The following is a 13,484-nucleotide window of genomic DNA, read 5'->3' as shown; positions in this document are numbered from 1 at the left end:
CCTGAGGTTCAGTCTCTCTTTTCTAGAAACCTTCAGGAAGGTCAGGGATAGTCGTCAGATGCTCTCACACTTGTTCCAGTCTACAACATACATACTTCATCACTGGGAGTCTTACCCAGAAAAATAAAAATTACATCTTTCTAAAATTTAAACCTATGACATTAAATGTCTTTAAAACCAATTTTCAAAGATTATTAAATTCCTTGGTCTTCACAGCCCCAATTGTAGGTAGGAATGGCTGTTTCAATTAGTTGAACCCTGCAATTTGGTCTCTTTATGAGGTCGGGACCTAAGTTGGAGGTTATGCATGGCCACTGGCATTAACTTGTCCTTGCTTACACTGAGGTCAATGCAGCCAGGCTGCAAAGCTTCCACAGGTGTCTCAGAGAAACACAAACGACATTTGCTGTTTCTAATCCTCACACCTCAATCCAGACCACCTTGATCTGGTAAAGGTTCTTCTAGGTAAAACTGTTGCACTGACAAAGTTGATCTTCCAATACCCCCACCCCCCACCATTTTTTCAGTCAGGCCTCTTTCCCCATTGACTGGTCTGATGCTGTCCATGACCACTGAGAAAAATGTTCATCAAACTGTTTTCAAAGGAGCCTTCTCCACATGAGGAGCTAATGCTAAAATGGATAAAAGCAGCCTCCTCTGTAGCCCCCCACCCCCCGCCACTTTTGGAAGGAAAAAAAAGAAAGCTTGATGGATAAAATGTTCTAAATGTGAAGTTTTTCCTCTCATGATGATCTTAAAACATGTCTTCTGCTTACTTATCTACCAGTGAAAAAAACAAATCAAGTAGTAATTGAGTAGTAACAAAAAATTGGAACCAGCCAATCATGCCGATTGACAGTTGTTTTATGGATATATATATATACACACACACACACACACATATACACACACACACTTGTGATTTTATAATTGCACATCATAGTTTTATCCTCTATCTGTATAGACGTTCATTTGGTAGAGCAGAATTACAAAGCTATTCCAAAGCTGTTCCACAGAGTAGATCTTAACTTCCCGATGTTCTACCACCTAAGAACCACAGGGATACAGGAACCAGTATGTGAGTCATCAATGTCCAAGTTCTGCCAGGAATATTTAAAGTGACTGACAGGAGACAGCAATGTTCAACCCAAAGGAATGAAGCAAGAATGCCAAAGTATCAGGCATTATATTCATTCGTTGGAGCCCTGAGTCATATCAAAGTTAATCCTAGCCAGATTCTTAGTTACAAACGAACCAGGGGAAATTAAAACCAGACAAACCAACCAACTAACCAAAGAAAATTAGTCAAGAAAGGTAAGACATTTTATTTTACATACAAAAAAGGGTGCAAACTGAGTCCTTTCTTCCCCAGATTGGGGAAGAGGTATACTTAAAGATCACATTTGTGTTTTCCATGGTGCCCTAGGAAATGGGCTACTCTGAGATAACATATCAAGACCCATTTTCCATTTTTTCCAAAAAAGGCTACTTCCTCTGCAGAGGAGTTTCTCCTAATGGTGTACAAATCTCTCTCCCGGAGGAACCATTTCAAATACACTTGAAATTGACATTCATGTTTAAAAATACTACAAGTTTCATTTTTCACAGCTGAGCTTTGCGACCAGTGCCAGGGTTTATGAAACAACATCACATATCTAAAATAAAACAAAAAGTAAAAAAAAAAAAAAAAAAAAAAGGCATTTAACAATAATCAGACACATTCACACAGCAATTAAAACTGATTTCCACAGCTGATTTATACATCATCTAGTCTTAAAAAAATTGCAATCAACATCCCAACATCTTTTTAAAAGTACAACGGGCAAAGATTAAAGAAACAAACAAAAAAATATAATAAATTAGAGCATGTAATATATCCAATGGGAATTGATGAATCAACATTATTTTCCATTGGGGTGGTTATATTTTTGGTTTCATCTCTGTCTTTTCTGCTGTTTACTCTTCTGCTCGATAAATGGGGCTCATTCCCAGAGCCAGCTTGCTGTGACACTAATTTGAGAAGCTCACTTGTTACTTGTTTACTTCTGAGAATATTCAGTAACACGTGGTCCCAGCAGCCTGGGCTGTGAGTCTTTATGGAAGTGAAATGCACAGATGAGAACGCGCCCGAGCGCGCGCACACACACAGGCATACAAGTGCAACCACACACACCCATCTGTAAATATATTTCCTCCCAAAGAAATGGCTCATCTCTCCTGAGACATTCCTAACAGATTGACAAGCCTCTTAAAAAAAAGCTTTCGGTGCAAGGGCTGGCCTGGGATTTGGTCTGGAGCTCATGAAGAGGAACACTGAAAATGTCTCACCTGCCCTGAAAGAGGGGGTTTGCAGGGAAGAGGCAGTCGGGACAGCCGTCCTCTCGTGTGTGTTATTGGGATGAGTGCACGGCACCCCCACTTATTACCATGGATAACCCTCTGCTCTGAGACTCTGAAGGTGGTGATGGCACTGGAAATATGATTGTGAGGAGAAAGAGGAAAGTAACAAAAGAAATTCTGTCCACAGAACTGAGGTTTCTTTAGAACATTAAGTTTGGTAACGAAACTAAAAACATACAGAGTACACGTTCACTTTTTCCTTTGTAAGCTGATCTACAAATACTGGAGTGGACGTCCTGGTTGCTTTTTGAGGAAATCTGTCAACTACTACTGTCTATATCCAGGGAACCTACTTACTATTTTGAATACAATGGAGAAACCTATTCTTTTGCACTCAATCACCTGCAAAAGGAGTTATGAGAAACATGTTTTTAAGACTGCTTAATTGATCGAAGACTTCCAAGATTCTTTATTTGTGGCTAAAAACTGCTCAAAGCTCTGCAAACCCTCACAAGGGCCGTGGTTTCCTCTTTTTCTTATTCAGAAACAAAGCCACCCCTCCCCCCCTCCCCCAAACAAGACAACAAAACCATAGGAATCTCATTTCGATTCCTGCTGACCCATCATAGGGAAGACTGGGAGTCCCTGGCCATCAATCTCTAGACAGGGCTTTCCCGGAAGCCTGGAGTTGGCAAAAGCGAGAACCCCAGAGACAAGTGCCTGTTGCTCAGATGGCCAATCCAGACGGGGTGCCTCGTCACGCTGGCTCCCTAACGGTTGCTGGGACTCATCTGCGCACCCTGGGGCAATGGCGGGGATGGCAGCAGTGGACTGGCAAAGGCAATGTTGGCCGGATGGCGCTGCAAGCTCCCAATCTGAGGGACTCCAGCCCTAATGTGGCTGACACTGGAGACGACATTGTCAGGGCAACTCACTGGGGATGCAGAACTGGTTTAAATATGAAAATGGAAGAGGTGACTGGGACACACAGGAGGCAGGTGGAATCGGAAGAGATGCATCAGAAGAGTAAGTTCCTTTGTGATGCTTTCTGGGCTGCCATGGAAGTACTAGTTTTTGAGAAACGCAGGCCATGCTTGCTCACTGAGAGGGGGAATAAGTTCTATCTTTTGCATACAAAAAAGTTAAGGCTATGGTCTTTAGTAACCACTCCGACAGACATTACCAACACTGTATTTCTGACCTTAAAGATGGTTACTCACATTGAGAATCAACACTGAATATGCACCATCAGTGCACACTTCCAGTGAACTAAGTTGGGATATCGAGGCGATGGACCCTCTTCGGCTGCCGGCAGGGCCGTTTCTTTGTACCTGCAGTTCATGGACATAAACAGGCAAATCAACACCACTATGAAAACCCCAGGATCCTGCCGTCTCCTGTTGTCCCCGCATTCCAGAGTGAACTGGAGCTTTAACTGGAGGGCAGCCTAGTCCCTTGACTTGTACCTCCTTAGACCCTGTTTACTCCTAGACAGACCCAGTGCAGCAGAATGTTCATGAAGGCGGTCACGAGAGCACAGCGGCTGCTGGAACACTGCCCTCCCTTGCAGAGGAGTCCAGAGTGAGATCCCTGGGAAACGGCAGGGTGTGTGTGGCAAGTGATCAACCCTTACAAGGCCTGACTGCGCAGACGCACGTCATCCTCTGGTATACGAGAAGGACCGTTTATGCCTCAATCTGCTCAGGATGCAATGCCAGAGGGGCGCAGGGCTCAGGAGAACTCCTGGCGGCATATATTAAGGGTTTTTTTAAATGAACAGATGCTGTTAGTACTTACTGCTAACTCAGAAGCAATTGCATCAATCCCAAAGAAAAAGATCCCTAGGCACCATGTTGTGAAATGGAGAAAGATCAAAAAACTGCAGTGAGTGGACTGGGGTGGCTGGTGGGTGGAGGGAGTGCCCAGCCTCGGGGGGCTGGCTGAGGCACAGCGCTAAGCAACTAGAGCAGGCGGCCTGAGGGGGGGAGCCCTGATGTGCTGGTGGGGATGGTACTGATGGCCAAATTATTCCTTAGGTAGTCTTTTTATTTACTTTTTAATTTTCAGGAAGATCACAATAGAATCTCTCAGGGGTCTGGGACCATCTTGGAGTGCTAATGGCCTTGGAAGAATCACCATGACCTTTCGTTATGAAAATCAAATACCTAGTAAAGAGATTTGTGGGGGGCAGAGAAAGAACAGTGCATTAGGAAGGACCCCCCATAACTGCTTAGGTTTAAACCCCTCAAGAGCTAGCCTTTAAAAACATTTAAGACCAAAAAAAGTCACAAACCCAGCTGCAGGGGGGCCTGCCCTGAGCCAAGCTGGTCACTGCCTTTGCTTTTTTGTGGAAGCAGAGGTGGGGAGGCACTTAGTGGGTATGGAGTGCCAGGATGCTAGAGGCTTTGTCACCATTTCCCCTTGCCCTCCTTTGAGAGACAAGGTTTTTTCTAGACAAGGTATAAGGAAGTTAAAGTTTCTATACAAGGAAGTTTGAGTTGCCCAAGTGCCACCTGAGAAATAAGTTTCCATGATGGTGCCTTAACCACTAGGTAAGATCAAGGAAGCAATATTCAAAATCCTTGTGGAAAAGGGATGTGACACTGTGTCTCCCAGCCACTCTGTTTTGTATACAGGAAAATTTCTTTTAAAGAAATGAAATATTACAATCTACACATGAGCTAAGCAGGTCTGAAGCCAGTAAAGTGATACTTCCTAACCAAGGCCCAATGGAACAGTTGAAGCCCAGTAACTCTGATCCATGCAACTGCTGCTATTTCTGCTCCATGTGAGATACATCAAGGGACTTGTCAAGACATGCCAACTACCAGAAAGTATCCCCACATGCTCCAGTCCAAAAGATGGCCCACTACCTCAAGCCAGAGGCAAATGATTTTGTTCCCAAAACCACCAGACTCAGTCACCAGCCACTGGTCCTCCATGGTTAGCTCTCTCTACTCCCAGACACAAGGCCTTGTTCCCTGACGTGATTCTTTCTCCTCTATCACATCTGGAATGAGGTCACTGTTTGCATAAGCCACCGAGCTCAAATGAAAATTGAGCACAGTAAGATAACTCCATACATTGATGACTTTCCAAGCAGTGAATGAAGAACCAAGACCCTTCATGGTAGTAGGTTAGGTGACTATCCCACATGGGAAGGCAAATAGTGGACTGGGGAAAACATGCTTTCAATACGCGGCCATCTTATTTGGAAGGAGTCTACATCCAATTGAGAAAATAATTTCAGACCTTTCATTTCAATATCCTTTCCCCTGGAATTTTCCAGCACCAACCAATCTTATCCTCCTGTTCACGACAGCTCCACGTGCTCAGTCCGGAGCCTGCTGCTGTGGACCTACTGGGAGAAGATCTGCAGGTGCTTGGTTTCTGGTAAGGCAGGCCAGACCAAATGCCATCACTCAGCTACCGGGGCAGACAGTACGCACTGGTTTTATTTACTGGCCCTATGATGCCAAATCCTGAGGTTCTTCTGGCAGTTGGAAGGCAGGCTCACTTTCCTCCTCTTCTTGTCCACTAGTGGCAATATGGCGGTGGCTCTTTCATCATGAATTTTGTCCCCCAAGTCACTAAGGAAGTCACATGGCTATCTAGTTGGAAGTCCCTGGCAGTGGAGGAAACTGATTATTTCCAATTTTTTTGTCAAACATTTTCTTCTGGTCACAGTCTGGCTTGGCTGGCTTATCCCATGTGCTGGAGAGCAAGGCAGTCCAAACTGTAGGCTGATGAGGTCAAGAGGCTCTGGGAGGGACATTCTTCAGCAGCTGAGAAGATGAAGGAAAATTCAAGTATGTTTCCTTGCCAACCTGAGTGTTTACTCAGAATGACACAGAGTTTGGCTTCTTCTCTTCTGGGTGCTGCACACCCAACTTTTTCCACTGAGAATGTCCTCTGGACCCATGTTCTCTCTGAATGGCTTGGGTGGCCCCATCCCCCTCAAAACAGAAAAAAGTAAAACTCCCGATATAACCAGACACAATATGCATCTGCCGTGTTTTTTGTTAAAAAAACAAAACAAAACAAAAACAACTAAAAGTGCAATAAAGTCAGTTTTTTTTCCTTTGATCAGAACAATTTGCATTGTCCTACTACCGTCTGGAGAACAGAGTTTGCTTGTCAAGAGAGCGAAGAATGCCAACACTCGGGGACAGTAGACTGCAGATTTCTCACAGCTTGCGTCCGACAGTGTAACTTCACAGGAAGAAGGGAGGGAGGGAGGAACCTGCACCCCGTGGCCAGCTGGGGACGGAGGCTGCACAGGCACAGAGGAGGAGGGAGCCTTACTGCCAGGCACGCCTGGTAGTTGGAGAAGGTTCTTCTCCCGCCCAGGCCTGCCATCTTCCCCCTGCCTTCTTGGCCACACCCCCAGCCTCTGGAGTTCCTTCAGCAAACAAAGCCTTTAACGCACTAGCTTTTATGCTGGAGAGCGTTGAGGGTGGGGCAAGAACCAGGAGTAAACTACCGCGAGGGAAGAGCATAGTAGTCCTTGAGTTTTTGTGAATGACACCTTCACTGTAAACAATAGGAAGGAGAGTCAACCAGGCAGCTCCAGGGGCAAGCAGTGGCCGGGCTGCCGCTCTGGGACCTGCTCAGAGCTCTAGGCAGGCGGCGGTGGCCACTGACCCCCCGGGCCCTGGCTGCCCACACTGGCTCCTTCTGGGGGCCTCTGTTTTCTTCTTTTTGGTTTGGATCTCCACGCTCCCCCACAGAGGAGTCCCTTCCAATGAAAAATGGCAGGAGCTGCAGGTGCAATCGAGGGCCTGAGGACTCCTGGGAGGCACTGGTCACTTGTGGCGCTGGGCAGTCTTCTTCCTTTTCCTCTTGAAGAAACAACAGCACCTGGAGCACAAGGAACATGGCAAGTCAGTGCGGGAGGCCTGCACCTTCGGACAGCTGCTGCCTGCTTCTGCTGACTGCGGGGGCTAGGGGCGGGGGGTGGACTTTCCCCCTGGCACCCACCCACAGGGCCACCCCCAGCTTCAGCGCACACACTGGAAGCAGTCGGCAGTGTCTGCCAGGAAAGCCAAAGGCAATACTGCTTCATTTCAATCTGCAGCTACCAAACCTCATCATCAAAAGGCTGCAGGCTAGGCAGGGCCGAAACAGGCATCTTTGGAAGGAGGAGGAAGAAGGCTTGTTTCCCAGTCTCCCACTCAGCCCACATAGCTCATCTCTAGCTAGAACCAAGGCTGGGGGGTCCTCAAAGCTGCCTAAGACTAGCCTGCATTGCCGGCCCCTTGAGACAGAGAGCAAAATGACTGAATGTTGCTTCAGTAGCCGGCAGGTAGGGAGCTAAACCGAGGCAAACAAATCCCCCACAAAATATGATTGGAATTCTAGCAGAAGCTCATGATGCCGCCAATGAAGGATTAAGGATTCTTTCCATCCCGCATCCCCAGCCCCAGCCCCACCCAGCTACCCCGAGCAGGCAGGTGGAACCCCGAATCTTGTAAGAACTGTGAGCCCAGATCCCCTGACTGAAATCGGCACAGCCCACTTTTGGTTTGGAGGGGACCGGTGCCAAAGCCCAGGAGCTGACCATCAGCAAGCGCATGGCTGCAGGGTCCTCAGCTTAGCTACTGAGACTGCCGCTGCTGGGCCAGACAGGGCTAGAGGACTGGCCCTTGTGTAGGGTGGCGGTCAGGGCCTACTCCCCTCACCCGCCCTCCACGTGCTGCTCCCTGGACAACAGCCCTGAGCCCAAGCATCCCCTCCTTACTCCTGTCTCTGGAATGGGGAGCAGCTCTCGCTGAGGCAGTGACTAAGTACAGAAGGGCTGATGAGGGCCGTGGTATGGCTGGTGCAAGAGAGAGGTCCTTCCCAGGAAGCTGGCAAGTGGGAAATGAGGATGTGAGCGCCACAAGGTGTGGAGGAGTCAAAGATGCTAGATGGTGGAGGGGAGTCAAGCTGCAAACTTGACCCTTGAAAGGAAAGCTTTTCAGAGAAAACTGTCTCTGCTTCTCTTGCTTAAATCCCTTTGGGTTTAATGCCAGGGCTATTCATATGAAAATAAAATGAAAATAAAAAACTGTTGCTTACTTCCCATGCCTCCACTGTAGCTAAGATTCTCTCCTTTTTTCAGTCTGACCCCTTGGTATTTCGACACCCAATGGACAGGTTATTAAAAATTTGGAGGTCTCTTAGAATGTAGAAACAGACATTTATACAGGTAATGATAACCTTTAACTATATCAAGATGTATCAAACATGAAAATTTTGGAAACAGGACCTTCTTAAGGGGGTCTTAAAAAAGATTTTTCTGATGATATCAATGACTTTTGTGAAATACTACTTTTTTTAAAGTTTATTTATTTATGTAATCTCTACCCCCAACACAGGGCTCAAACTCATGACCCCATGATCAAGAACCACATTCTGACTGAGCCAGCCAGGTGCCCCATGAAATACTATTAATGGGTGTGAATATAGTCACTAAACAAAGTGGCATGTGTATTTGGAGACTGAATAAATTCTTTTAAATAAAAATGACCAATGCTTTTGATTGTTTAAGATCGTCTTCTCCCTGGAGAAGACTTCAAGGAAAAGAAAATGGTCTTTTTCTATTATATATGTTTTAGAAAATGGACATTTCCAAGTTGAAAGTTCTGAAATTAATATTAAACAAGGCAAATTAAATCTCATGGGAGCACCAGTATTTCAATGGAGTTACCTGCTCCCTGTTAACCATGATTTTCAGAGACATCACTAACATTTAAGTCAATTTCTATTCTTCTTCTTTATTTTTTTGGAGGATACTAAAATGAGAATTTTGTGTTTTTAATAAGAGCAATCACAATGAAGTCTGAAATACTATTTTGGTCCATTTCAAATTATACTATTTTACCTCCTTCAAGGCAAGTCCTAAGAATTAACGTCTGCTTGCAAGCACATCATAACCTGATGTGCCATGCCGAATTCGCCTGACTGGAGGGGAGTGGGAGCTGCGGTTCCGAGGCCTGGAGGAGTTTTTGCTAGTTACAGTACGGAACACTTCAGCAGGAGCGGAAGCTTCTCATACTTCCAGCCATGAGGAAACAGGCCCCACACCCCAGACCAAGCCCACTGACTAACTCCATACAGATGTCTTACTCTCCGAAGAGAAGGAAGGTGAGTGATGATGAACCCTTCTTGTGTCGTAGGTTTTCTTCCAGTCAATTCTTTGATTGGATGACTAGAAGTTCTTAACATGCTGGAGTCAGAATCAATCCAGTCTCCCTACTCACAAGCCACCACGTGCTCTTTGCCCAGACCTGTAAGCTCCCTACCACGTGCTCTTCGCCCAGAGCTGTGAGCCATTACCTTGCCCATGCTGCTCTCTTGCTACGTCCTGGCCCTCTCCCCTTCAGCTATCCCTTTGCTATGCTTCTCTTCCTGAGTGTACTTTTACATTCTTCCCTTGCTCTGATACCTGGCTCAAGCCCCACCGTATCTGTGAAGCCTTTCTTGACCATTCCTGTCCACAGTGACCTCTTGGGGGGTAATAACAAGTGTCCTGGAGAACTACTTGTCCTTTCAAGTATATATGTCTTGGCTCTACAACAGCTAGATGGCACCTAAGCTTTTTGGAGTACATAAGCTAGATGGTACCTAAAATCTAGGGGAACCTCCTAGAGTTCTAAGCAGAGTTGGATGAGCACACAGCAGGCCCTGTATTTGCAGTCAGGATTATGCAACTGACATCTCACAGGAAAATATAGACTATGACAATGTCAGATTTACACAGACATGTTTACTAGATAAACAGGCCAAATGTACTCCTCAGTACCATAAGGCTACACATTCTATTTCCATAAAACCCATTTGTTATCTTCCACATAGCCCTGTCCCTGGGGAAACCCTGTAGGCAACTTGGCTTAGACCGCTGGGGTTCAGAAACTGGTGTCCAACCCAGTCCCTGAAGACAAACAGAAACAAGGTGATCATAGAGTCCGGCAGGCTGTTATCACCATGTAGAACATGACCCCATGCATGCAGACGATGTGGGGGAGTTCTCATGCCAGACTGCGACAGACCAACTAGCTCAGAAGCACCTGGAAGGTCACAGGCAGCAGCTGAGAAGCAAGCTGGCGAGGGGGCTCTTTCTTGTAGCAACAATGTGCCTCACTGAACGTGGATTCTCTAGGGCTTCCCCTCCCATGCAGCTCCTGTTGTTCCTAAGAATGCACTCAAGGAACCTTTACCAGGAGCAGAAAAGACAGGCTCCAATAACTCATTAGCTGAGTCAGCCCCTGACCCACTGAATGTACTCTGACAGGAAAAAAAAAAAAAAGACAATAAACAAAAAACAAACAAAAAAGCCCCCCAAACAACAACAACAAAATGTCCATTTCTCCCCCCAAGAAGGAGCTCTTTTTGAGAGACTCATTCTATAGATGAAAGAACCAGATGAATCAAAAAGAAAAGTCACGGATTTTTCCCAAAGCTGCCAATCTGCAGGTGAGAGACCAAGCCACAGAATGTGAGCTTATCTGGCAACAACTACCCTTGGCATTGTGAATGATAATCTAAACAACTGATAGAGTAACCTTGTCCTCCTGCTCTTGTCCCTCTCTGTCTGATCATCTCTGGCCTATTAATTTGGGAGACAATTCACTCAGCTAAACATAGAAAGGGAATTTTGGATACTGTGGAGTATTGTTTCAACAGGAGGAGACAGCGATGAGATGGGTTTGAAAGGAAAGAAGGAACAGATTAATTCCTGGGTGTAGGCCTGCCCCATCCCCACCTTGTGGATCTAGTTCCCCAGTCTGGGTGGTTATGACACAAGGCAGCGTATGGAAGCCATTGAGTGTTCCTAAGGCATGTTGTTTGGTTGTGCCAATCCCAGCCTAGTCTGGTCCGCTCCCCTAGCATGTGGACTGGAGAGAGGGACTCACCACAGGTTGAGCATTTTCAGGCAGCTACAGAGTGTGTAAAGAGAAAAACACAGAAAGGAAGAGAGAAAGAGAGAGAGATTAGTCCACAGAGGTGAGGCGGAAGCGACTCCCTGTGAGCCATGCAAACATGCAGTATGTGTCTGCGTTTCGTTTCTTCCTCTGTCAAGGTAGAGTGAGTATGCCCAGGCCACTTGGCCCCCACACTAAGGTGGAGGGGGCAGGCGCCTGACAGAAGCATCCAGGAGGGAGCGGGATATCTCAGTGAGGGGAAAGGTAAAACAGAAAGAGTTGGTGGGAGCCCCAGAGTGGGTTTTCCTGGGCAACTTCCAGGAAGGTAGCAGGAGAAAGAGGAAACGATCCTGCCTGTAAGAATTCAATCAAGCACCAAGTGAGCCATTTTGGTTCCCACACGAAGTCTTACTGTACGATGCGAAGCTGACCTCCTAACCATTCTGAGGGAAAGAGAAGTCGCTAGCCTTTCTACAAAGCTGACATGCCTGACCAAAGCAGCTGGTAGTTACTGCTTCCTCTAGAGGGGGGAGAAGGCTTCAGCAACACTTTATTTTAGTAGGAGCTGAAGCAGAGCAAGAAGGGTCACTGCTCTGGACTAAGGTAAAACTGCCCGGAGAAGGGCCTACATCCCATTCTTGTTAATTCCCAGGAGAAATTGCTAAGTTATAGCTAAAGTCAGTGGATAACCAAAAACTCCTATTTTTACTATATTTTTACTATAACAAAAATCAACCAAAAAGCTGCCTTGCCTCACCACCCCCTTCCAATCATATTTAAACAAGGACATGTGTCCCAAGCAGAAGAAAAGGGCAGTTAGATGTTCGTTTCGTATACAGAACAAAAACCAAGACCCTGTTATCTCTCTCCTCCTTTACACAAAACAAGCTGGGTGAGGAGCCTAAACTTTTTCAAAAGCTTGGAAGTGAAGGTTTCATGTATCTCCCCAGTCCCTGGTTGAATCTTAACATAGGCCAACAGCCCTCTTTTTCCCACAAGCAGGCTGCATGGACAAAGGGCATCACAGCTGCGTGCAATGAGGGGTTGTTTGGGACGTCTCATGCTTCTCTAGCTGTGACTTCTCCCCATGAAAATGGTAGAGCAGGTGGATTCATGGCTACCCCTCCCTCCCTCCAAAACACAGAGATGGCCAAGAAGAAATACACATGGCTGTGCTGACAGTTCCCTGGGCAAGATGGATTGGTAGCTCATGAAATCACTAGGGGAATCAGCACACAAAATGCCCTGAGCTTTGAGCTTTTGGATGACATTTGGGCAAATACAACTGCTCCCCTCTGGTTTCCACACATTTCAGAAGGCCCAAACCTGGAACTAGTGGCAAAGAGGCCCAGTATCCTTTTCACTAAATGGGGAGACTTTAAATGCTCTTCACGTCCTAGAGTTTAGAATATACCAGAACAGAATTCACCACATTGCAATCTCTTTGTGTGAACAGCCCCATATTTTACACACAGGACACAGACACCACACTCACATACACAATCAGTGTACACATTTACCAAAACGAAGTGAGAGAATGGGTTCAAAAGATAAACCTGTATAGGACATACTTTAAGATGAAAGCCCATTCAATCTTGGTATTCAAAGTACACTATGAAATCCAGAACTAAATGCCTAGCCTTCAAAGTAATAGCCACAACATGAACTGGGAGCGAGGTGGGGTGGGAATGGGTACAATCATCTTTCAAGCCCAGACAATGTTTAAACCAGAACATGCTTAGTGCCCTGAGCCCTGATTCCCAACGTTGGCCACACATTCGAATTATCTGAACTCTAAAATTTCCTGATGCTCAGGCCATAACCCCAGATAAAATCAGAATCTCTGGGGCCAGGATTCAGATATATATATCTTCTAACATGCCCCAGGTGATTCCAAAGTGCAGCCAAGGTTGAGAACCCAGAGGATAAGGAGTACTATACTCTTTATTTGGGAGAATGAAGTTTTGTCACGGAAGCTGAAAAACTGTGAGTACCATTAAAAGCTCCAAAGTCTCTGAGAATAGAGAGCATGTTTCCTTACTAAAAATGGTCTCTTCCCAGCATTAAAAACTCCCCCTGCCTTCCTTACTTATCAGGGCCTTATAGAAACCAGGAGAGGAACATCTGAAGCTGCCTACAGTCAGCAGGAACTTGACAAGAGAGAGTCCAAGTCATCCTTGAGTTGCTTTTTATCTCCTGGGTAGGAATCCCCAAATCCTGGCTTTCTAAGGAAAGGAC

The 13,484-nt window shown here is 46.0% G+C and overlaps 1 protein-coding gene across 12 annotated transcripts in view; it reads right to left on the bottom strand.

Moving 5' to 3' along the window:
* Positions 1–1,301: 1,301 nt before the first annotated feature.
* The window catches only part of CSNK1G1 (casein kinase 1 gamma 1), a 185,877-nt gene continuing 173,694 nt past the window's right edge, over positions 1,302–13,484 (bottom strand). For 6 of the 12 annotated variants that reach the window (XM_078079214.1, XM_078079213.1, XM_078079216.1 and 3 more), the window contains one exon: positions 1,302–7,200. In XM_078079214.1, the coding sequence (XP_077935340.1) occupies positions 7,146–7,200 (55 nt within the window). In that variant the 3' untranslated portion in view covers positions 1,302–7,145. The remainder of the gene's footprint in view (positions 7,201–13,484) is intronic. The other 6 variants (XR_013450440.1, XR_013450436.1, XR_013450439.1 and 3 more) reach the window with 6 other exon arrangements.

This window comes from Halichoerus grypus, chromosome 8 (assembly GCF_964656455.1).
Source record: "Halichoerus grypus chromosome 8, mHalGry1.hap1.1, whole genome shotgun sequence".
Lineage (NCBI taxonomy): Eukaryota > Metazoa > Chordata > Mammalia > Carnivora > Phocidae > Halichoerus > Halichoerus grypus.
Note: the sequence above shows the minus strand (reverse complement) of the source record. Positions and strands in the feature narration are given on the sequence as shown.